The sequence below is a fragment of the Equus caballus genome, chromosome 28 (assembly GCF_041296265.1).
Source record: "Equus caballus isolate H_3958 breed thoroughbred chromosome 28, TB-T2T, whole genome shotgun sequence".
Classification (NCBI taxonomy): Eukaryota; Metazoa; Chordata; class Mammalia; order Perissodactyla; family Equidae; genus Equus; species Equus caballus.
The window spans coordinates 11,153,582-11,180,778 of record NC_091711.1 but is presented as its reverse complement, the minus strand read 5'-3'; the positions used below and the strand labels follow the sequence as shown (position 1 = coordinate 11,180,778).

At 35.3% G+C, this 27,197-nt stretch overlaps 1 protein-coding gene across 20 annotated transcripts in view; it reads right to left on the bottom strand.

The window, feature by feature from the left end:
* Positions 1–27,197, bottom strand: part of NAV3 (neuron navigator 3) — a 776,877-nt gene that overhangs the window by 209,899 nt on the left and 539,781 nt on the right. For all 20 annotated transcript variants that reach the window (XM_070254197.1, XM_070254199.1, XM_070254205.1 and 17 more), the window contains 2 exons: positions 3,387–3,459; positions 198–381 (listed from right to left, as the gene is read on the bottom strand). In XM_070254197.1, coding sequence (XP_070110298.1) covers positions 198–381; positions 3,387–3,459 — 257 coding nt within the window. The remainder of the gene's footprint in view (positions 1–197; positions 382–3,386; positions 3,460–27,197) is intronic.

Sequence of the window (27,197 nt, the reverse complement as noted above, 5' to 3'; positions counted from 1 at the left end):
CCCGTAAAAAGTGATAAATGTTGCTCATCCAGCCAAAAGAAAAGTGGTTTTAACTTCTATCACATTAGTCAAACAACCCCATCACATTGACACAACTACATAAATATGTTTTTCAAACTCACAAAAAACAATTTGCTAAAAACAAGTGGTACCTAAACAAATGAACTTCAAGTACATGCCCTGACTCCCCTCCTTACCTGGACTGCATATCTTGCTGGGTTTTGGCCTGACTGGCGTCTGCCTGAGGGGAGGCGTGAGTCACCCGCTGTTGCAGTTCCACCAAGGACTGGTAATACTGCTGTTGATGGTGTTGCTGCTGCTTGTAGCGAGACAGACTGAAAAACAGCCCTAGAATGGCTTTTAAGTTTCCATTTCTTATTTCTGTATCAAATGGAAAATATAAAAACAGTATCATATAAAATGATTTTTTTTTTACAAATGAAATTCTAGATGCAATTCTCTTAGACTAAATCTATGAAGATAGAAACACAACTTGATTCTCTCAGTCACAGATTCAAACAAACTTGATTTTCTGGAACATGCTAACATTTACACATAGCTTGGAAAATTCAGGGAGAAAGTGAAGGGATGGAGGGTCAGCAGAACAAAACTTACTCATGTGATGCTCTTTGCTGACCCTGAACTACAGTTTTTTTAGAGTTAGCTTCTTCTTAGAAATGGATGTGCAATCTGTCTCGTGCTAATTATTTGATAACACTCTGCTTCCCTCACAAATACACACAGCTGTTACCAAGACAGTGATGGTTATGAAGCGGAGAAAGAAAGCCACTTAAATGTTGGTCGTCCTGCATAATAAGTATCGATGCCGTGAGTGTACCTCATAATAGTCACTGGATTTGTAGCAGTCAACATTCCTTCTATATCACCCACCAACCAATTTATTTGAAAATAAAATGTGGGCCGGCCAGGTGGCGCAGCGGTTAAGTTTGCACGTTCTGCCTCTCGGCCACCCGGGGTTCGTCAGTTTGGATCCCGGGTGGGGACATGGCACTGCTTGGCACACCATGCTGTGGTAGGCATCCTACATATAAAGTAGAGGAAGATGGGCACGAACTTTAGCTCAGGGCCAGTCTTCCTCAGCAAAAAGAGGAGGACTGGCAGCAGTTAGCCCTGGGCTAATCTTCCTCAAAAGAAAAAATGTATATATATATATATCCTCCAAAAAGCCCACTACATCATGTGTATCCATTTTTAATGCTCCAATTATTTTATTTTTAATTCACATTACATATTAATAAATAATAAAGACCAGCTTACTCATGACTTCAGGTAACATAATTGAATAAATATGAGTAGAAATCTGAGTTTTAACACGTGGGGCTCCTGTGTAAGTTTTTCTAATATTGAATAAAAAATTAAATGCACAAAGTAGTCTACAACAGGAGCCTAGATTTTTCTCCTGTAGTTATAATTTAAAAATTAAGGGGCCGGCTCCATGACCGAGTGGTTAAGCTTGCGCGCTCCGCTGTGGCAGCCCAGGGTTCGTATCCTGGGCGCGGACATGGCACCACGCGTCAGGCCACGTTGAGGCGGCGTCCCACATCCTACAACTAGAAGGACCTGCAACTAAGATATACAACTGGGGGGGGGGGGGCAGGGATGGGGAGATAAAGCAGAAAAAAAAAAAAAAGGAAGATTGGCAACAATTGTTAGCCCAGGTGCCAATCTTTAATATAAAAAAAAAAAAAATTTTTTAAAGAGATGGAAGTAAAGCTTGAAATAAGGCTATGCGACCTGTAGTCATATTTTAAACAAAACTTGCTATTAGCAATCAAATACATCCTCTTGTGAGGTCAAGGTTTTATGTGTCCTTTGTGGAGTTTAGGAACATTAGTAAACTATTTCAATTTCCTGCCCTCTGATGGTCTATAATGTCACACAAACCATGCGATGGAATTATTCATATACAACGGGGCTCTGAGATGTTCTTTTTTTCCTCCCAAACCTTCCTCACAGTAGCCATAATATAGAAGAGTTGGCTTGATCGACATGAAACTACAGTGAGAAAGTACTAATTTCCCCTTTTAAACCTGACTGATCTTATTCGAAGAGTTTTTAACAATTTCTTGTTTTACAGCTATGCATGTTTAATTAATTTAGAAAATCAATTTTGAGCATCACATATTTTTAGAAATAAATAAAAATCAATGGTTTATGTTGATAAGGGATGTCATGTGAGAAGGAAGAGACATAAAATGAACAAATAGTAGCATTTCTAGCCTGCTTTTAACCACAAAGAAAGTAAAATATTATCTGGGAGAATTTCACCAAATTTTATTCTAAGTAACATAACCATCAGCTAGGTTTAAACCTGAGATTTTTGTCTATTAAATGTTTAATTTAATGTTACACATCATAGCAAATAAAGGATAACAGAAATTTAAGATAAAATTCAAATCTAGAAGAAAAATTGGAAAAACTAAATAATTCTACTAAATGTTCATAATATTTCAGAAGCCACAGAATTCCTCTTTTTCCAATGACAGCAAAATTTTTAAAACTTAGAATTGTCTAGTATTTCTAGTACCTATGAGGAAAAAGGCTTTTCAGAGCAAACTAACTGTGGTAGAAACATTAACCAACCTCAATCGTCAAAATGTTTAATAGCATCTAACAGAATTTTTATATACACAATTAATATTCTAATTTAATTACATTTGATTCAGGTCTCCAAGGACTTGCTATTTCATAACTTAAGCAATTGTTTTTTGTTAACAGTACTTGAAAACTTTGGAAAGGTTTTCTAAGAATATATGTGGAAGAAAAAGATCCAGAAAAAAGAAAATGACAGAACTAGTTCAGTCGTTGTCCACTTTTCTATACTTCAATTTGAGTAATAACCGTTTGAACCTTTAATTATTTTAAGGCTTTTATATATAACAGTTACTAATATTGTTATGTTAGTCATTTAAAGCTCATGATGACTTATTTAAACTTACCAAATATTTAGACTAAGACTACCAACTTGATCATATCATAGAAACGTTATTGGTAAAATAATATTTGAGCATTAATTATACCATTTTTACCTTTTGTGTATGTCTATGTATTATCCTTCTATCCAGCCATGTACTTAAGACTCTAAAAATGCTCTACTCTGCTAATAACATAAAGATGCTTTGTTAATCTATCCCCCTCACATACACTCAGCCATGACAAGAACAGCTTTTGCAAAATATGGAACATATCTAAATAACTAACGCATACATTAATAAGTACTGCATTTATGTTTCTATTACTTTGTAAACTTTACTGATCTCCTTTGTTGTATTAAGGAACTATGTAATCCCACTTTACATTTCTTCCATTATGAATAATCTTTTACAAACATGGATGCCATTTGTGACAAGTGTGCTTTTTCTTACCTTCAGCAGATAAACCTTGAACATTTACTCCTCTGGCTGCTAGAAAACTAAGGCAGACATCAACATTTTCAATCTGTAACATGAAAAGCAGTGAAAAAGCAACTTAGAGGGTTATTTTTAAATAAATAAATGAGCTAGAATGAAACCAGAGAGAGAGAGATAAAGAAAGAATGAATACTTTACATTCATTTCATACTAGAGATCTTTACCAGAGTTTAACTAGAATTATTTTGACTAATTGCAAAATGAATATAAAGCTTTCATTGTCTACTTTGGTTCTTACTAACAATTCATAAAGGCCTGATCAAGAATGGCATTCTTACAAAGTAGCAACCCACCTACGTAACGTAAAACTGGATTTTGTGCTTCATAAATAAGTCTCAAGGAAAGTGTCCACACATCAGGAGACTGTTGCCTGTGGGAGTCTCAGGATGTTAGGATGTGGGGAATTAAGATTCATGCAGTAACATTTGGTAAGTTGCCAAAAGATAAAAAAGATAGAGAAAGAGTTGATACAATATGAAAGAAATGAAGCATATTTTCATCATAAACCATAACCAGTCTTTATTTTAAAAGTTGCATTTGTATTTCTAAAATTGCATAATCCTCTGATTTAGTATAGGTATTGCCTTTGTAATTTAAAAGAATTATGCCACGGCTGTTAAATAGTTTCAACATGATAACCAGCTTGTAACCATTTAGGGTGAGAAGCAAAAAACCAAATGACTGATTTATGTTATTTCACAGGTTGATCTCAATATTGGTCATGGCGTTACATAGCAAAGTTAAACAGCTAAGACTTTTTTAAAGAGTGTAGGAAACTAGGAAGTTCCAGTTCTTTGTGAATCATCTCCCTGGGTTTTTTTGGTATTCCATAGATCTTGAAATTCTAAAGTAAATAAAAGATTTAAACTTAATACTTGGCAAGGGATTGGCTTCTGTCTTCTTAAATTCTCATCAAAAGCTATGCATGAGGACATACAAAGTTCTGCCAATGTCCTCTCTAGCTTAGCTTCATAGTAAGGTCAAATGTCTCTTAAAGAAAAGAAAAAGAAAAAATAGATTCCAGAATCTGTCCTTATAAAATAGACAACTACTTACATTTCATTTTAAATGTAATTTTGTGCAAAATTTAGTTTAAGTAATAATATCCAATGGGATGTTCTTTGCTTAAAAATGATGGCAGCCAAGGTATACATATTTGCTTTGAGAAAAAAAATGATTTTTATATTGATTCATTACAAAGTCAGTTTTGCTGAAATTATTCTACTGAAAAAATAACAAGAGTTGAAGATGCTGCACATAAGACCAAATGAATATTCTTGTTCTGCCCATCAATATCTGAATATCCAATAAGGCTATGGTGCTGAAATAGACTTCAAATACTTTCCTTTCTTCACATTTCACTTTGCTACTAGGAAATAAAATTATATAAGGAAGGAAAGAAGGAGGAAAGAGAAGAAAAAATTGAGCAAATTGTATCTTCTACTCTGTCCACCCAAAGTGATATTTTAAAATTATTTTTTTCAGGTTCATTAAAAAAATTAAAAAGGAAATGCCAAACAATTACTGTCACCTAATATTAAGACAGAGAATTGAATATTTTAAAATGTTTGCTGTCATAGTCCTGATATTATCACTTTTATAATCATATGCCTTTTACAAAAAGCAAGAAGATTTTGGGCCCAAACATATAATTTACTGCAAAGTGCTAATAGGCTATTATTGCTTTTAGCTACTTTTATTATACATAAAAATATCAGTTTATTGGAAGACTAAGAAAAAGTTAATAAATAGGATCTGTAATTAAGTTTGTAAGATAGATTTTTTGGCTACCATATAAAAAATAAACTGACATCCAGATTGGGTATTACAGACAAACAACTCTCTCTCAACATGCACCATAAACTTGAAAATATACTCTGCATTCCTTTTATATCTATTTATCAGGAGCATCCAAAGCTTTGTATTATTCCTTTACAGTAATTCACTATGAGCACCAACAATCTGAGATAGTTAATTCAGTTTCCCGTTATACTACAGTAGTTAAAGCAATAGCAACAGAAGTACTTGAATATAAAATTTCCAATATGACTCTTAAAGGCTAGTTTATTAAAATATATTTATTTGTTCAACAATATTTGTTTATTGGTCAAAATTAATTTTCCAACAGTGTAACAGCATAATAAACATAACTTAAGAAAATAATATCCTTTCTGTACTTAATTCCAAAGTCCAATTATAAATTGAATCTTGGTTGTTGGTACTATGTTACATTGTTTACACAGCAAAAGAGTTATAATGAAAGAAAATTGCTTTGAGAAATTTTAAATGTCATTTATATGATTAGCTTCCTCATCAGAGGAATACTTTAAAATAATTTGAGAGGACTTTTAAATTATATAACAATATGTTTTTGATAATGATTATTTTTATTTCAATAAATTCTAGAGATTAGTTTCTCAGAATTCCTGCTTTTTGAAAAAAAAATAGGTTGCCCTTAAACATTTTCCAGTTAAATAGCTCTGTAAAAACTGTTTTAGGTGTATTTTTTTGCCATATTAAAACACAATTGTTTTTTGAACTAAAACTCTATAAACTTTTTTGATAATTATAAACAGATAAAAGTGATTTGCCATCAAATTGATTCAACTGATTAAAGCCAGTTTTATTTTTTCTCAATATTACTTAAACCATACACCAAATAAACTATCAAAATTCAAATTGTATTTCAATACCTAATAATTTGGGTCAAATTTTAATTAGAAAAACTTCATGTACCCTAACAAACTATTTTCTAAAATTTTGACTGTGCCTCATAGCCATAGCAAGAAATACATTCAATAGCACAGCCCAATGTATACTTGCATAAATATAATGGAAAAAACAGTTTCGTGGAACAATATTTACTCTTACTAAATTGAAGTCATTGTGATGCTTTGTACTACATTATATTGTCTTCTGTTTAATCTATTTAAATGTTGGTTAAAATCCACTAGATGGATCTCGGGATCCATTAAGGGATATAGAAATCCACAATTTGACAAACACTGCCATAAAGAAGAGTAGTGTGTTGCCCTGTCTACAGTGTCTCTTTTTGGAGGGGTAACTATATTTAATAGCTAAGGAAAAAGTGAAAAATTATCCTCAGAAGCAAGTTCTCTGGAAGGATGTAAGTAAATCAGTTAACTAACACAGACAAAAATGCTCAAAATACTATTTTATATATATAAATATATAAGATGACACAGTTATTCCTTTGGATATGTTTACAAATTGTGTCCCTATGTCTAATATCTGGAGAAGAATTATTTTACCTCTTCTTTTCAGTGCCCTTTAATTTGTCTGGACACAAATTCATTTTGAAAAGTAAAGCAACTGATTTGAAATTTGAGTCAACCCTTCATAAGCAATAATTTGACCAAATTTAAAAAACGTTTCAGAATTACTAAGTTATTTGGTAAAGTTAATCTTTTCTCGATCTCTCTCTCCTCACTCCCTCTATTTGGTTTATGGGCATATAAAGATGTTTGTCGAGCTGTCATAGTTATATTTATTTACTTATTTATTCAGGTATACTTTTGATTTTATGAAGCTATGGGTTTATTGAGATTTTAAGCCCCTGGAAGATAGGAACTGTGTTTTGTTGACTCATGCAGTCTCAACAACCTGGCACAGTGTTTGGTATCTGACAGATGCTCAGTGCATACTTGGTGAAGAATGGAGGAAAGAAGGAGCGGTAGCCAATTGGTCCCTGTACTCAAGGACAAAATGAGTATGGGGGGGGGGGAGGAGGAAGACCCTTTGATCCAAAGGCTACGTGTTAGATTCTCTTTGGGATCTTTTAGAATATACTACTTCCCTCTGTCTGACCCCAGACAATAAGAACTGCAAACTCTGTGGATTCAGGTTGGACATCAGTATGTTTTCAAATTTTAGCTCCTAATCTCAGTCCACCCTCCTCTTTACAGATTAAGCGACTAATCTCCTGAGAAAGTCTCACATATAGATGAGCTCAAGAAGCCAACGGAAGAGTATATATTATGTGATGCCCAATTTATACGAAATTCAAGATCATCAAAACTAAACAACGAAAACAGCAAGTAGAATAGTGATGAACTTTGGAGGGGTATAGTCTAGAAAGGGGCGCGAGGGGGAACACATACGTGGCAGGTGTGCTTTGTTTTGAGCTGAGTAGTGATTACACAGGTGTATACATATTAAAAAATCAATCAGCTATATACTTAAAACTGGAGTACTTTATACACTTTCTGTTGGTTTTACCTCAATTTCTACTAGATTACTTTACACTCTTCTATATATGTTTTACTGCAACTAAAAATAAAAATAAAATATCAGTCTCTTGTTTTGTTGAGCACAGAGTCCAGGCATACAAGGCTAGAAAGCTGTTAGGTGGCTGTTGCAAGAGATTAAGGTGACGGTGTTTCAGACAATGGTGGCAGTGAAGGTGATGAGAAATGATCAGATTCTGCATATATTTTGAAGAAATCTAATGGGAAGTTACGCATATAAGAGAAAGAGATGAATCAAGGAGGACTCCAAGTTTTTTGGTCTCAGTAACTAAATGGATGAAATCTCTATCCGTTATGATGGAAAGAAGCCATGGATAGAAAGAAGGAGTTAACTTTTGGACATGTTGTCTAGTCTGTTAGACATCCAAATGGACAAATAGGCATTTGGGCACACAAGCTGGGGTTCAACTGAGAGGCTAGGAGCAGAGATCTAAATTTGAGGGTCATCCTCATACAGATGGTAATTAAAACCATGAGGCTAGACTAAATCACCAAGGGTGTGCGGCTATCAAAGAGAAGGGGAAAGAACATTGAGCCCTAGGAGACTATTATTGGAAAGAAGGGGACGAACCCGCAGAGGATACTGAGCAAAAGCATGCAGTGAAGTGTGAGGAAAATCAGGAGAGTGTAGGGTACAGAAAACAACGTGAAGAAAGTATATTAATGCCAAGGGAGAGAGGAGTTCCAACAGAAGCTGCTGGTAAGAAGGATGAGAACTAAGACTCGACTATTAGATTTTTAGGATTAAATGGATCAGTTCATTAAAGGTATTCTCTCTCTCTGCCTCTCTCTCTCTATAAATATACAGAAATATATATAGGGCCAAACCCAGTGGCCTAAAGGTTAAGTTCAGTGCACTCCACTTCAGCAGCTTGGGTTCAGTTCCCAGGTGTGGACCCATACTGCTCTGATAGCAACCATGCTGTGCTGGTGGCCCAGAAACTAAAAAAATAGAGGAAGATTAGCATGGAGAATCTTCCTCGGCAGAAAAAGAGAAAAGAAAAAGATAAAGAAATCTATATATACATACACAAGCATATATTAAAATGTATATATACACGGACACACACACATACATATATATTTCTTATATTTGACCAGCAGAATGTAAGCTCCATGAGGATTCTTTTCTACTTTGCCCATTGTTCTCTCCCCACGTCTAGAAGGGTACCTTAGGCAATCTATAAACAAATGCTGAGGAAATGAATGAACTAGTGCAAGGATAAAATAATGTTTTTATGCCTAAAGCATTCAAATGAAAAAAGAAAAAATCAAGTGATAATTTAAAATACCATTAATAATCAAATTCAGTGTATCTACTGAATATCTACCTGCCATGCCAACTTCTCATCTGTGCCATCGTCAGCTTCTCCTCTCTGATGCTCACCACGCTCACCTCCAAGGGAGGGAACAGGCACCTCATATCTCACATCCTCCCTTCTACCCCCAGCACTTCATATCATGCCCGGCACAAAGCAGAAGCTTAATGCATTTTTCTTGACTAAATGGATGAATTTATAAAATAACACAGAGCATCAGGTATAAGCTCTGTTAGCATTCACCCAAAAATTCAGTTTCTGGTCTTTTGCTTTTGTGAGGTTAAGGAAACAACTATTGTTATTCTAGGAGAGAGAAGATGGCAATGGCATTAAGAAACTAAAACTTGTCGATAATAGGCAAACTAGTGAGAAATAGAAATGTACAACAGTCAGTCAAATTCTGAGCTGATCAGTAAACATGTAGATATAAATATTGAAATTGTGTTTAGGGAATTTGTTGCCATTATATGTTAGGATTGATAGAAATAAATAACTTAAAATAATTTCCATGACTGTGGAGCCCATAGAGATTATCTTGTCTGACTCTTTAAATCTAAATAATGAGATGAGAACCAGATATTCTATGTCATTATGTAGAGGACCCAGTGAAACTGCACATGGAAGCACTTAGTACAATGCTCTGCACATAGTACCAACTCAATAAACTCAAGAAACAAAAAAGTGGCTATGGTAATAAACAGTCTTTAATATTAATAGAGGGTGGTAATGATTTAAAATGGCATCATAGCCTCTTTTGCTTTTGGTATTATAGCAACTTTTCTGAGAATTATCTATTTTGCATTAAACCTGCTTCCCAAACTGTTTTTTCTATTGAGGTTATGATATGATAGATTAAAAAATTGTGAAATTGCAGTTGTATATTATTATTTGTCAATCACCTTATAGGTTTTCCCCTTCACCCTTTGTACCCACCCCACATCCCCTCTACCCCTGGGTAACCACTAAATATTTCTCTTTGTCTGTGTGTTTATCTTCCACATATGAGTGAAATCATACAGTGTTTGTCTTTCTCTATCTGGCTTATTCCACTTAACATAATACCCTCAAGGTCCATCCATGTTGCTGTGAATGGGATGATTTTGTCATTTTTTATGGCTGAGTTGTATTCCTTTGCATATATATACACCATATCTTTCTTATCCAGTCATCAGTTCCTGGGCACTTAGGTTGCTTCTTCGTCTCAGCTATAGTGAATAACACTGCAATAACATAGGGGTGCATAAGTCTCTTTGAATTGCTGATTTCAAGTTCTTTGGAGAGATACCCAGTAGTGGGATAGCTGGGTCATATTGCATTTCTATTTTTAGTTTTTTGAGAAATCTCCATACTGTTTTCCATTGTGGCTGAACCAGTCTGCTTTCCCACCAGCAGTGTATGAGGGTTCCCTTTTCTCCACAATCTCTTCAATATTTGTTATTTTTGCTTTGGTTATTATAGCCATTCTAATGGGTATAAAGTGATATCTTAGCATAGTTTTTATTTGCATTTCCTTTATGATCAGCGATGCTGAGCATCTTTTCATGTGCCTGTTGGCCATCTGTATATCTTTTTTGGAGGAATGTTTGTTCATATCCTCTGCCCAGTTTTTGATCAGGTTGTTTGACTTTTTGTTGTTTAGTTATGTGAGTTCTTTACATATTATGGATATTAACCCTTTGTTGGATATATGATTTGCAAACATTTTTCCCCAGTTGGTGGGTTGTCTTCTCGTTTCAATCCTGGTTTCCTTTGACTTGCAGAAGCTCTTTAGTCGATGGAGTCAAACTTGTTTACTTTTTCTTTTGGTTCCCTTGTCTGAGAAGACACGATGTCCCAAAAGATCCTTGTAAGACTGAGGTCAAAGAGCCTATATTTCCCTCTAGAAGTTTTATGGTTTCAGGTCTTACGTTCAAGTCTTTGATCCATTTTGAGTTTATTTTTGTGAATGGCATAAGGGAATGGTCTACTTTCAATCTTTTGTATGTGGCTGTCCACTTTTCCCAATACCATTTATTGAAAAGACTTTCCTTTCTCCATTGTATGTTCTTAGCTCCTTTGCCAAAGATTAGCTGTCCGTAGATGTGTGTTTCATTTCTGGGATTTCAATTCTGTTCCATTGATCTGTGTGTGTGTTTTTTGTTATCAATACCATGTTGTTTTGATTACTATAGATTTGTAGTATATTTAGAATTCAGGGACTGTGATGCCTCCAGTTTTGTTCTTTTTTCTCAGGATTGCTTTAGCAGTTTGGGATCTTTTGTTGCCCCATATGAATTTTAGGATTCTTTGTTCTATGTCCATGAAGAATGTCACTGGGATTCTGATTGGGGATTCCATTGAATCTGTAGATTGCTTTAGGTAGTATGGACATTGTAACTACGTTTATTCTTCCAATCCATGTGCATGGAATGTCTTTCCATTTCTTTACGTTGTCATCAATTTCTTTCAGGAAAGTCTTGCAGTTTTCATTGTATAGGTCTTTCACTTCCTTGGCTAAACTTATTCCAAGATATTTTATTCTTTTTATTGCAATTGTGAAAGGGATTGTGTTCTTGAGTTCTCTTTCTGTTTGTTATTAGAGTATAGAAATGCACCTGAATCTTGTAAGTTGACTTTGTACCCTGCAATCTTGCTGTAGTTGTTGATTATTTCTAATAGGTTTCCAATGGATTTTTTAGGGTTTTATATATATAAGATCATGTCATCTGCAAACACAAGAATTTCACTTCTTCAGTGCTTATTTGGATTCTTTTTATTTCTTTTTCTTGCTTAATTGCTCTGGCAAAAACCTCCAGTACTCTGTTGAATAAGAGTGATGAGAGTGGGCATCCTTGTCTTGTTCCTGTTCTGAGAGAAATGGCTTTCAGTTTTTCCCCATTGAGTATGATGTTAGCTATGGGTTTGTCATATATGGCCTTTATTATGTTGAGGTACTTTCCTTCTGTACCGATTTTATTGAGAGTTTTTATCATAAATGTCTGTTGGATCTTGTCGAATGCTTTCTCTGCATCTATTGAGATGATTTTGTCGTTTTTCTTCCTCATTTTGTTAATGTGGTGCATCAAATTGATTGATTTGTGGATGTTGAAACATGCTTGTGTCCATGGTATAAATGCCACTTGATCATGTTGTATGATCTTTTTAATGTATTGTTGTATTCATTTTGACAATGTTTTGTTGAGGATTTTTGCATCCATGTTCATCAGCGATATTGGCCTGTAATTTTCCTTCTTTGTGTTGTCCTTGTCTGGCTTTAGTATCAGGGTGATGTTGGCCTCACGGAATGAGTTAGGAAGCATTCCATCTTCCTCAACTTTCTGGAATAGTGTGAGAAGGAAAGGTATTAAATCTTTGAATCTTTGGTAGAAATCTCCAGAGAAGCCATCTGGCCCTCGACTTTTATTTTTGGGGAAGTTTTTAATTACTGTTTTAATCTCTTTACTTGTGATAAATTTATTCAGATTCTCTATTTCTTCTTGATTCAGTTTGGGGAGGTTCTAAGAGTCTAAGAATTTATCCATTTCTTCTAGATTGCCCAATTTGTTGGCATATAGTTTTTCATAGTATTCTTTTATAATCTTTTGTATTTCTGTGGTATCCATTGTAATTTCTCCTCTTTCATTTCTAATCGTATTTATTTGAGTCTTCTCTCTTTTTTTCTTAGTGATCCTGGCTAAGGGTTTGTCAATTTTGTTTATCTTCTTGAAGAACCAGTTCTTTGTTTCATTGATCCTTTCTACTAACTCTTTTGTTTCAATCTGATTTATTTCTGGCTCTAATTTTTATTAATTCTCTTCTACTGACTTTGTTTCTTCTTCTCTTTCTGGTTCTGTTAGGTGTTGTTTGAGATTGTTTATTTGAGATTTTTCTTGTTTGTTGAGGTGAGGCTGTATTATAATGAATTTCCATCTTAGGACCATTTTGCTGCATCCCAAATGAGTTGGTATGGTGTGTTTTCATTTTCATTTGTCTCCAGATAATATTTGATTTCTCCTTTGATTTCTTCAATGATCCATTGGTTGTTCAGTAGCATGTTGTTTAATCTCCACATCTTTGCCCCTTTCCCAGCTTTTTTCTTGTAATTGATTTCTAGTTTCATAGTTTTATGGTCAGAAGAGATGCTTGATATTATCCCAATCCTCTTGAATTTATTGAATCTTGCTTTGTTTCCCAACATATGGTCTATCCTTGAGAATGTTGCATGTACACTGAGAAGAATGTGTAACCTGCTGTTTTTGGATGGAGTGTTCTATATCCAAACTTTTTTTTTTTTTTGCAGAAGATTAGACCTGAGCTAACTACTGCCAATCTTCCTCTTTTTGCTGAGGAAGACTGGCCCTGAGCTAACATCATGCCCCTCTTCCTCTACTTTAAACGTGGGACGCCTACCAAAGCATGGCTTTTGACAAGCAGTGCAATGTCCATACCCGGGATCCAAACCAGCAAACCCTGTGCCACCGAGAAGCGGAATGTGCGAACTTAACTGCTGCGCCATGGGCCAGCCCCCTATATCCAAACTTTTAATCCAATGATTTGTAAACTTTGCTACACATTAGAATCACCTGAGAAACTTTAAATCTATACATGCCCAATTTACACCACCATCAGTTAAATCAGAATATCTGAAGACAGCAGCCAAATGTCAGAACGTTTTAAAAATCCTCAGCTGATTCCAATTTGCAGCAAAGCTTGGGAACCAAAGCTTCAATCTATAGTCTTCAAAGAAAGTAACTCCATATAATTTCAACTTACCCCATGTGGACGCACTGTTCAGACGAGAGCAGTACATTGTTTTTTGTTAATTTGGACCATGATACTATATAATTCATGTGTTTTACATTTTATTCCTGAGGTATTAAAATATATATCTCCCTTTATAGTAGTAATGCTAGGAAACTCATTCTCAGTTCTGTGGGCACCCCATTTCTCATTTGGCTCAGGTGATAGTCATAGCTGTAGCTCATGGACAGTCACTCCCAGGACATTTACTTATCTATCGTTATGCCATGCACAATTTCTTAGGTCCTTCTTTCTGTGGTTTACATTTTTTTGGCATGGAAGTCCTATGTTGCCTCTATTTTTCCTGTTAAATTTAAGTATGGCTAGATAACTATAAAAATATTGACTGTATAATGAAAATAAAACAAAAAGTTTCTAAGTTCTAGACACAGTCAATATTTTCAGAAGTTTCAAAACGTAGGGGCACATGGAGCCTTGAGGCTTTTGGATTCTATGAAAATACTTAATGTTATCACAGTGGCCTAAACAAAAACACAGTTTTGCTAGAGTAAATATGAAAATGGACCACTGCGTGCATTTTCTTTACTGAAGACACTAAACCAATTCAATAGAAGTTGGTTCATATTTTTAGACCTGAATAGTTTCTGTTTGTATAATTAATATTAGTATCTTGGAGCACTACTGTTTAATTTTGTTTGTGTTCTATAAAAACAAACCATTCATTTATTCATTCATCAAGCATTTATTAAACTTACTTTATGCCTGGAATTGTGCTCAGTGCTACAGATATAAATTTCAAGATATAGCCACTGTCCTCATACTTTCTAAACAGCATTGACTCATTTCCAACATCTTATACTACTCCTATGAAAAATAGGAGCCACTTTTCAAAACGGAAATTTCTTTATTGTCTAATTTCAAAATTGTACATTTATCTTCACCCTGATGAACTTACTGAATATGAGCATCGCTAATTGCTAAATCACAAATTGGGTTTAAAATGAGGAAAAGAAGAGCTCTCATTTATCTTCTTTTATTAAAACTCAAGACAGGCATCAGTGTATTTGTGCCTTTACAGTTTTTTTAACCTGAGGATCAATATGTGTTCTTGACATACTAATCATAGTTAGAGGCTATACTGGAAATATTTGTGTTTATTCACTTCACTGTTGAACAAACTATTACAAAAGAAATGTGGGGTTTTTAATTAGCCCAGCTCCTTATTGAACTCACACACTTTAAGTGGCATGTTTTATGACACCTAGCCTTTCAGCATTCTTACTACAAAACTGGTACAACCTGTTTTTGGAATGTAACTGGGGGAATCTTCCATAATATTAACAAAATCACACCTTGTCTATTCACAGGTTTCTTTCATTTTTACTAACGGATATTTAATAGAAATTAAATTAGGTACTAAATATCTGAGCATGATTAATATCAACCTTATAGTTTGTGATTAACTTTAAACCACGGCACCAACACTCAACAATGAGTGATAAATTCATTCAGCATCTACTGACTGTTTATTATAGGCGAAGAGCTCTGCTAGATGGTGAAGGAACATAAAAATGAATTATAAGGTCTTTGCCTTTATCAGCCTGTAAAATAGTTGAAGAGACAAAAAGATTCATAAATCACCATAACACAAGGCATAATATGATAAATTTCAAACAAGAATTAGAAACAACACTGTATGACAGTGAAGAGAATGACATCAATTTTCACTACAGATCTGGGGAAAGCTTCACAGAAGAAGCATCATTTGGACTCGAAGGCTAAGACCAATTTTGGTAAGGTTAGACAAGTGTCAGAAGGGGGAGTAGGCATGCCTAACAGAGCAACCAAGAGCAAAACTGCTCACAAGGATGCTTGAAAATAGATCATGCCAGTCTTTACTTTCTGCAATTATGTTTACAGAGCTAAATTTGGCCTGGAGCTAAATTGAAGAGCTAAATTGAAGAGGTTCTGTTGCCCCTTGGATTCTAAAATCACTACAATATAAAAAGCTAAATAACCGTAAACTGGATAGCAGGCAATACTTCAAAGACTGTTTTCTCTATAGAGGCAGCGCATCCTCGTCAGGGCACGTCTGGAGTACTAGCTACTGCTGTTGTGAATCACACAGAGAAAAAAATCCAGTAGAATATAAATCAAACCTAACTTTTGTTTCTCTGGGTGGTGGATTCTTTTGTGACTTGTGCTATTTTTAATTAACTATACTTCCTATTTTTCATGATAAATGTGCACTGCAGTGTCAATAAACAAGTTGAATACATGTGATTTCAACCAAAAAGAAAAATAGATAAGATGGCTCAGTTTGAGCAAACTTCCATCCCATCATAGAATTCAAATAATTATATGGATTTCAGCCAAAGACTTTAATATAAATTTTTTTAATATAAATTTGGCTGGAGAATTAAAGTAAAATGTAGGAGTGTTGTTTCACTGGTTAAAATTTTTAAGATATTTGTCTGCATTCATTCACTTAACACTTACTTGTTCATTGAGACATGTCGAAGCCCTTAAAAATATATAGTTTTATAGGAGAGAAAGAGAGGTAATTCCAATGTAATGTGATGAAGGTTATGATCAGAGAAACACAGACTCGTAGAGAAGGATGCAGAAGAGTCTATTCCTGATCAGAAGTCAAAGAACTAGGAAAGGAAAAGATTATTAGTAAGTAAACTTATCTAACATGGTTACAAAGATATCTTCTTCTGAAGTTGCTATTACTATACCATTTTACAATGATAAAGTGTTGATTAGAGAATTAAACTGACATGCTCAAGGTTACAGAGAGAGAATATGTCAAAATAAAAGCCTATGTCATTAATCCCCACAGTTTTCTGCTTAAGAGGAAGCCTGGGCCAATCCCTGAAAAGTTAGGAAGGGTTAACCAAATAAGAGGATGCGGTGTGAGGTGAGCCCAGGAAAGGAGCGATACGTGAACTGGTCAAGGTTGAGAAGCATCTTAGGTTAAGAGACCTGCAAAGAATTCAGAACAGATGGGAAGATTGAGAGTTGAACCTCACTTAAACCTTTCTCCACAACTTCTTTGTTTACCAATTTGAAAATAGGCAACTCCAAAGGTTGGTAGCCTTCAATAGCTTTCAAGAACCAATGTAGGAGGAGAGATCAGGCAGAAGGGACTCCAGGAACAAGACTCTGGAGATCTGGAGAATCTTGTAGCAGGAGACAAGGCCATAGAGATAAATGGGGGCTAGATCAGGAACAGTCTTCATGTTCTGCTAAGGGTCTAGGACTGATCTGAAAGCTCAGGGAGACAAAGCTGTGTTTTAAGCAAAAGAAAGAAATGATCAGTGTTGCATTGAAGACATATATCTTATATAACCACATGGTATAAACATCAATTTATTGATAGCAATAAAAGTTTCACAAATCAATTTCTACTCATACTATGAGCAAAGCATTCTGAATTTTAAAAATTGGATTTTAGTGTATTTCATTAAAAAAATGTCACTTGTATTGTGGGCCAGCGTGGTTGCATAATGCTTAGGTTTGTGGGCCCCTCTTCAGTAGCCCAGGACTCGCAGGTTCAGAGCCTGGGCGTGGTCCTATACACCACTCATCAAAGCAAGCTATGGCGGTGTCCCACACACAAAATAGAGGAGGATTGCACAGATGTTAGCTCAGGGACAGTCTTCCTCAAGCCAAAAGAGGAAGATTGGCATCAGATGTTAGCTCAGGACCAATCCCTCACATACATACAGACAAAAAGTCATTTGTAACATTTACTTCACAACACACTAGTTGAACAAGCTGCAGTAAAAATCCAATACTATATGTCAAAAATGGAAGCAGGGAAATGGTTTGAAAGCTACTTCTCAATTTTCTCCTCCACCACTCAACAACCTAGCACAGGAAGGGAGTCTATACAGAATTTTAAGCATGTATATGTTATTTACTCCAAATGCAAAACCCCTTTCATCTTCACCATAAACTCTGGTAAAGTTCATGTTATTTTTCCCATTCAATAGAGGCTTAGAGAGATAGCATACTTTGTATAAGTTTACACAATTAATAAATACACATTTAATAAATGCCACACTGTTTCCTACTTCTATAATTCAGATATTCTAACTGAGCCATTTCCAGCCTCTGACTCAAGCGCTCTCTACATGATTGACAGGTGGCCAGGACACAAGGCCTGGCACAAAATGGGTGCTCAGTATATATTTGGTTGAATATAAGGATGAAATTGTGTAGAGTGAAGGTAAAGACAGAAATAGTATGCAAAATCCACTTGTCCCATACATATTCTAAGTTTACAAGGCTTAAAAGTTTCCAAATTATTTTGCAAATATCCAATGCATTTTTATATCCTGGTAGATTAACACATAGAATGATTGATGTGGCCACAAGCCAAGGAATGCTGCCAGTCACTAGAAGCTGAACAGGTAAGGACCGGATTACCCCTGCAGCCTCTGGAGGGAGCACAGGACTGCTGACACCTTTTTTGGTCCCACGATGTTGATTTCAGTCCTGGCCTCCAGAACTGTGAGAGATTAAATTTCTATTGTTTTAAGCCACCAATTTTGTGATAATTTGCTACAGCAGCCACAGGAAACTCATACAATTAGCTACTCAGTAAAGCAACAGATACCAAAACTTTAGCAGGCCTAAGGATGAGCTGGGATCTGTCAGTATGCAGAAGTCCACGCATTGCCCTCTGAGTTTCAATTTGTTAAGTCTGGAGGGAGGGGAGGTGAACAGCGCAGTAATTAGGGGCCTCATGTCACTGCACTGCTAAGATACATGTTTGCCTGTCCCCTCTCAAGTTAGTTTGTGTTGTGGGATAGGGGGAGGGGTAGGAGAGAGTAATTTTGCTTCAGACTTCCATTTGTTTTTTTGTTTAGTTGATCTGTGGTTAGATACAAGGAATCAGTTTATTAATTAAACACTACAGTATAATAATTAAAAGTTTTGCAGTGAAATAAAACTGGGTTTGCATCCAACTATTGCAATTTACACGTTGTAAGAAATTGAGAAAATTTTTACTCTCCCAAAACCTCAGCTTCCTTATCTGTGAAATGGAAAGGAAAACAGTACATATATATATCTATTCATACTAGGAATGATTTATATAAACACAGACATGCTATGACAGAATCATGTGTTTGTCGTGTATGTTTGAATAGATAGATGTATATATAGGTATAAATATAGATAGGGAAAACTCATGAGGATTTTATCAGAGAAAATTTTTTTTTCAAAATTTTTCTATTTTATTTTAACCAACTTGATAATTAATGATAAAGAATAATGAACATTTAATATTTGCTACCAATTATACATAATATTTAATCTTTGTTATAAGGTATAATTGCTAATGTAAAGTGTTATAAATATAAAACTATAAAAACTTCTTCAGTATTCCTTGACCTGAAGATAAGCTCTGTGGTTTGTAATAAATTCCTGCTTTTCAGTTTGTTCTGAAGAACCAAACAAGACAAGGGATCTTACTCTTTTATTATGAAGGGTAAAACTGTTCTAAACTCAGACAATATTTATTTATATTCAGGGCTAAAGTTACATCTAACAATTAATTATTTGCCAAATGCATAATTTCACCACAAAATCAATAAATCCCTGTTATTTCACATGCCCATGCCCTCTCCCAACCTAACCAAAGGTTATATTCCTGCCATAGATGGAAGAAAAACACTTATTTATAGTGCAAGGTTGGGGGTTGGGGAGGAAAAGGGAGAGGAACCGAAACATTAGAAATGAAGGAAATGAGCCAGCTCTGATGGCCTAGTGTTTGAATTCGGGTGCTCTTGTTGTTTTGGCGGCCTGGGTTTGATTCCAGGCACAGGACCACACCACTCGTCTGTCAGTAGCCATGCTGTGGCAGTGGCTCACACAGAAGAACCAGAAGGGCTTACAAGTAGAATATACAATTATGTACTGGGGCTTTGGGGAGGAAAAAAAGAGAGAGAGAGGAAGATTAGCAACAGATATTAGCTCAAGGTAAATGTTTCTTAGCAAAAGAAAAAGAGAGCGAGAAGAAGGAGAAGGAGGAGGGATGAGGAGATGGAGGAGGAGGAGAAGAAAAAGAAGAAGAAAAGGAGATAAAAATACAAAGATTTGTATTCCAGGCCTTAATTTGTTTCACATATTTGCTAATAAGTTTAAAAGCAATTTGGCCTAGACTCAAATAGACATGAGACCACACACAATTCTTCTGCTTACTAAACAGGGACATAGGCAGCTTCAATGAGATCTAGTTCCTTTGTAGGTTTGCTGTGATGACTAAGTGAAAAACAGAAGCAAAGCGTCTCACACAGCAACAAAAAAATATGGTTGACATTCAATCAATAGATGAATCAAAAAGTGATGCTGATAGTGCTGAATTCTCAGGTCCATCCCTAAAATTTGACATTTCTATGAAATGATTTCACCACACTTTTTGTTATGTTTGAAACATCACTAATACAAATGAAGTGGGCAATATGATTTTTCAAAGTGTAACCAGGAATTTCATGAACTTTTGTCTGTGTCTATCCACACAAGTCAGTTTAACTGAATTCATATTAAAATCAGTAAAATATAAGGGCATAGAAAAAATAGCTTGGGCACATCTACTGATTTTCAAATAATTCATCTCATCCCAGATGAACTTTTCAAATGATTATACTGAGATCAAGGGAACAAGATTCCTCCTATTTCATTTTCTTTTTCTCTCCTTATAAAAGCAATTTTTTATAAAATTAGTTAATCATCACAGGTTTTTAAGTTAAGAATATCACAGTACATATTTAAAATGGCCTCGTATCTTAGTATACTGTTTTCAAACTAGGATTTTAAAAACTGGTCTGTTAAATATTTCACCAATGATTATCATAAGTGGTAATTTTCTAATACATTTCAAGAGAGGGATTGAAAAAGTTGCAGCAATAACTGCTTTTTTTAAAAAAAAAACTAGGTAATTGAAGGTAATAAATACCAAAGTTATGAAAAGATTGTTACAAAATATGTTTTCTAATACCAGGTATGATTGTATTTTGTGTTTACTGGGATACTAGCCTATCACTGGGAAACAATTTATAGCATTTTAAGTTAAAAAATCAGGATAGAGAGCATGCTAGATGTTTAAGAAAGTGGTCGATTCTCAAATATATAGTAGAAAGATTAACTACATTTTGCAGTGGTTATTATATGTACACATAAAGGCCACAAATTTCCCTCAAAAAAAGGGAAAAATTTTATATCTTCTCTCTAAAAAGAAAGAAAACATTTACATGAAGTCTGGATCCAATCCAAAATTCGTTATTTTATTTCAATTTCTATTTGTTCTACTAATGCTGCAAACCAATTTAAATATTGATACTCATGAAAAGAACATTTAACTATTTATTATATAATATAAAGTCAATGCAGAAAAGCATTCTTGTATTTTCAACATTTTCTAAATTTCTGAATGGCAGACCAGATAACTCTCATAATTCCAAAAAATATAATTTCCACGTTGCTGCCGTTTTTCTTTATAAATTAAACAATATATTTTAGGAAATATCTTTCTGACCTTACTATGAATGTAGTTTTTAAAAGCTATAAAGATTGAAACCCAAATATATCTCTAAGATAAAATACTAAACAGAAACCATGGTCTTTGGTATTTTGTTAAATCAATCCAGCGAGTCAGTTCCAACGTACTTTAGAGTTCATCAGTCTCATTTCCGTATTGCAGAAACGAATGTAGACTCTGAGTGTTCACTGAATGCTTTTCCCTGGACCACGTAGTGAGAATTAGAATTCCAGTGACCACTGTCCTTTCAACATGACATACTTCCTCTTGAAGCCTCCATGCTATATCAATCACTTCATTTGAACTTTAAATTACCAGTACACAGAGAAACTTCGAGAGACAAACTCAGTTTTAAAAATCATCAAGATATTCTAATAATTCAATATAAATTTCCTAATACTAGTAGTTTATGCTTATTCTTGCAAAGTTTGAACCCATGCGAAAATAATGAAATCATTAAAGAAACTACAAAGTAGAGATTTTCATCTGGTATTTCTTTAGAGATCAGAGCTATATTTGTAGTAAAGCATTTGTCTTCATTAAGCTATCTTTTTCTAGACATTCCAGAAGAGGAACAGTTTCAAAATGGCAGGGGATCATGTGAATGGACTAACTTAGCAATATTCCACTCCTCTGACTCATAGTGCTAGAATCCTGCAGTATGCCATTTATAAGATTTTATTAAACCTTTAAGAGCATTCCAATATTTTATCTCTTCCCTATTTGGTTAAGAACCTCATCTTCTTATCTTATCTAAATAGATCCTTTAAAAGAGCAGCAATTACAAGCAGTGGCTGAAAGAACTAAAACTTTAAAGGACAGAGTACTGATAAAAGCACAGGATACTTTTACTATCATGAATAGTCTCACTGTCCAGATAACTGTAAACCATAGAAATAGAATAAAGATGCCCGTGAAATCCATAACGGTAATTATTCTGGAAGCCACAACCCGTGGGGCATGGAATCAGAGAATTAAGGGAAGACTGAAACCTAAATTTCCATCCTCCAGAAATAAAAAAGGATAACAGGCACAAAGGTTCCAAAAATCCTCATATTAGCAAATTTTAAACAACTTGATGTGATAGAAAATGAGGTTGAAGGTTGTGGCTGAAAAACAATTAAGCTACTAGGCTGAGGCAAAGGCAGAGGCTAACAAAGAGAAGGACAGACTGTGAGCCACATTGCCAGATCCTTAGCTGTGCCATATAATCTAATTCTTGGTTTGCAGCTATTTCACATAATCAAATTTCCTAATCCCTCTATGCATTTGTAAAGATTCATTTTTTTTTTTAAAGATTGGCACCTGAGCTAACAACTGTTGCCAATCTTTTTTTTTTCCTGATTTTTCTACCCAAATCCCCCCAGTACATAGTTTTATATTATTAGTTGAGGGCCCTTCTAGTTGTGGCAAGTGGAACGCTGCCTCAAGGTGGCCTGAGGCGTGGTGCCATGTCCGCACCCAGGATCCGAACCTGCGAAACCCTGGGCCACCGAAGCAGACCAAGAGAACTTAACCACTCGGCCACAGGGCCAGCCTCTGTAAAGATTCTTAAATATAACAGTCTATTTTATTAGCACCACGCTCTAACCAACTGAGCTAACTGGCCTGGTGCCATATGTTCTATTTTAAAATTTTTTAAAAAATTTGTTTTCAAAACAATTTTTGCCCTACATGTTTTACATTTTTGTGTAAGAACCTTGCACTTGTGCCTCTGCATTTCAAATAAATGTTGGGCATTTTTTCTGCTATTTTTAATCTGCTGGGCATTCTGGACATTCTTGGTATTTATAGTTTACTAATTTATTTCCTCATGTAATCTCACCGAAGTTGTGGCATGCAGCATATATTTTGAATCCTGATACCACCCACCTAGAAATTATTCAACAGGTGCCATCCACATTAGTAACTGCATCTTCAGATGAAGTTAAATATAGTGTTGACTAAGCTCCTGCAAACAAAGTTCTGTTTTTCAGGATGAGTTTAGTGTCAAACTTATTAAGGAAATATAACTATGACTTTGAAATTTAGAGTAAATATAAATCAAAATTTATCAATAATCAAGCTAATAAACTGCTGAAAGGACAAATTCATATTTTTCTCAAATATGTGCTCATTGGTCCATGTTATTTAAAAGAATTATTTTTGAATCTTCTTTATCTATTATGAGATACCAGAGTTGAATTTTTCTTCATATTATAAGGTAACCATCACAGAATCACATGGAAAAGAAGGCATTAGGATTCTCTAATATTCTGAAGTTAACATATTCATTTGAATTCCTTCCATTTCTATTTAATCCACTTTCAAATACTCATATCTTCACACAACCATATCTGCTTGTGACATGACACAAAGGAAAAGCTATACCCATTCTTATCCAACATTAAATCCTCCACACAGAATTCCCATTTCCTCCTTTGCTACTCCCTTTAGGAGGATCATCACCGGTCTCCCTATTCCCTGGGACCCTCCTGTCTCCCTACTGCTTCCTCCTTCTCTGCCTTCTTCCCCTCTTGCAAAACTTCTCCTGACTTTGCCTTCCTCTCAAACTTGTATTTTTCATTCTTTCTTCAACAGGATACTCCTAGAAAGATTTTTCAAGACTCACTGGATATCTGCACCTCTTTGTTACTCCTTAACACACGATCACTCTATAGAAGATGTTTACATAAAGGTCACTAGCGACTATCTAATTTCTAACTACCAGAACTAACTTCCTTGTTCCAGTATACCAGAGAGTTGGCTATGTAGCATTTGACTGCATTTGCCAGATTCTGCTCATCTTACTTTGCCCTATCTCACTGGGTTAGCCTAAGTACTAGTCCAAGCTTGAGCTGCCCCTACAGATTAAGAATCCACATCTGTTGATTGGCACTCTCAATGACGGCCTTACTCTCTCACCCTTTTCTGACTCTACACCTCTGTTCATCACACACATATTGATACTCCCCAGTGTGAGAACCTCAGCTTTCCTCCCTTCTGACTTTACACAGACCTCCTGTGAGATGTCATCCTTATCCATGGCTTCAGCCATTACCTCTGCACTAGGCATACTCTGACCAATTCATTACTTCTAATCTTCAGAAACACGTCTAATTGCCTGAAGTCACCTCCTACTTGATGTTCCAATGCATACTTGTCAAAATGTAAATCTGTCATCCTCCCCTCTCCATCTTTAGCTTGTTTTCTCCGTCTACAATAAGCTACTTATCTAATGGTAACCACTAACTCATTCAGGCCAAAAAATTGGGGGCTGTTTCATACTTCCTATACTCTTCATCTCCCACTTTCAATTGGAGACCAACACGTAGGTATTCTATAATTCCCAGAAAGCATCTATGGTAATCCTTTAACATTTACATGAGATCATGCCACAGTCCAGCTTTAAAAGTCTTCCAAAGGCTCCTCAACCACCATACAAACTCCTTACTTCAGCCCTTCATTATCAGGCTTCCATTGTCCCCTCCAAACACCTCTTACCATGCTCAAACCACAGTGGCCTTCTATCTGTTTCTGGAGCACACTGAGCTCACTCCCTTCGCACTACTTTTGCCCTTGCCTATGCAACACTGTTGCTATTATGTATTTAAATATTTTCTCCTCTGACCCTCAAGTGTCCCTATAACCTGGTATCTTTTGTGCTCAGTTAATATTGGCTGAATATGAACTACTGGCTGTTATGGGAATTCATCAATGTATTGTAGATTCATAGCACAAGAGAACGTCTATTCTTAGAGGCTTTAAACAATCCAACAAAGGTTATCAAGTTTGAAATTTAAATAAAGACAATCTGTGACTAGGAATAGTAGCAGACCTAGTTTTACCTTCCCTTTTATTTCTTTCTTTTCTTTTCTTTTTTTTTTTTTTTTGCTGAGGAAGATTAGCCCTGAGCTAATATCTGTTGCCAATCTTCCTCTGTTTTTTTGCTTGAGAAAGATTAGCCCTGAGCTAACATCTATGCCAAACTTTCTCCACTTTATGTATGTGTTGCTGCCTCAGCATGGCTGATGAGTGGTGTAGGTCCATTCCCAGGATCCAACCCAGCAAACCCAGGCTGCCGAAATGAAGCACACTGAATTTAACCTCTACACCATGGGGCAGCCCCAGTTTTAGCTTATCTTCTGTTGTTAAACACAAATAGCAACCAATGTTCATAAAAGATCAGATACACAAAAAAAATCAAAGTAGTTCTATGAGTAAGGACAACACGCACTGTTACTAACGCAGCCCCCCTTAGTTGTTTATGCAATAAAGAAACAGGCCTCATCCTGTTTGGAATACATACAGGAATTCATAAGCCTAGTCATCCTATAATAATGCTCTCTCCTCTACTCTCTTGTCTCAGATAAAATCTGGAACTTTTATTCATTAATAGCATAGCATCAATGCCAATTCTTAAGAACAGAGGCAAAAATAATTCAACCCAAAAAGGTACATTTATGTCTTATGTATTCTTCTGAATCAACATATTGGGAACATGCCAATTTCAGATTCAAAAGTCAACCATATGAGAAAAAATTAGGCTCCAAGTCATCCTTACTCAACATTCAGTGTGATTCCGACTAATACTTTTTGGCTGGAGAAACTACCCTTCTCACAGCACTTGAATTTCTCAGGCTTTGATTTTTCTGATTTTTTTTTATCAGAACCAGACACATCAACATCACATGCATACTAGATGTCACATGACAATTTGTAGCTAACAAAGAGTAAGGAGTAACAAAAATTAACAGTTGGATACTCCTGAGAATATTTTTACAGATTTGTAGAATCTTTGCTACAGATGTTTCAGATAAATATCTAAGGACTGCTTCTCTATCCATACTTATGAGCTTTGGAGTTTTGGGGTTTTCTTTTCTGTCATGAACTATTACCTTGGCTGTTTATCAGATTCTCTGTCATCAGAATCAACTTGGAATGACAGCAGAGAAGGTAAGAGTTTTAGTATCCAACACTTCCTTCTGGTTGAAATAATAAAAGCAAAACCAACAGTTCTGGGTTTAGGAAACATAGTATGTGATACTAAGGACTAGAGAGCTTTTTAATACAAAACCCTAAAAATCTTTTAATAGATGTTCATTCATGAATACGCTCTTTTAAAAGTCTGTAGCAATACCATTCTGCATTTACATTTCCAGTTTAGGTAGTAAAGTATGTTCATAATTATATGTCATTATCATATCCTAATTAGGGTTCATTTTACAAATGAGAAAGCTGAGGCTCAGAGAGGTTACACGTCTTTCCAAACATCACACAGCTTTAATTGTAGCAGGATCTGAAGGTATTGTAATTCCTTTCAGTAGAACTTCAGAGAACAACTGTAATTAATTTCCATAGAGCCTGTTTGTGCCCAGAGTAATTGGATCAAGAAGTTTCTTTAAAACTGAAGTATGTTACAGAGAACCTTTCTTCACAGTGATTTTTTTCCCAGCAGCTACACAAAGTTCATGACATTGTAATAGGTCCTCAGAGTGCTCATTAAACACACACGCACACACACGCACACACACACACACACACACACACACACTCCCAGATGTGCTAGTTAATCACTCTTTAAAAATAAATTTCTTTTTATTATTTTGGATTTCAGTTTTCTGACATAAAGTAAAGCAGGTCAGCAGGTCAAAAAAGTTCACAAGTTTTTTCCTTCTTCCAGTCTCTGACAATGAAGAACTCATTAAGTTTATTTAAAATGTCTATTCTATGCTAAAAAGAGTTTTGGAGGAGCCCCATTTTGTGGATTTTGGCTGTCCTTCCTGCTGCTATCTGCTGATGTAACTTCAGTTAAGGCATTTTATGCTTCAGGTTGTCCTATAAAATTAAGTAGTGGCTATTTAATTAAGAAAGGGTGAGTTTTTATTTCAGCAGTTTATCAATCTAT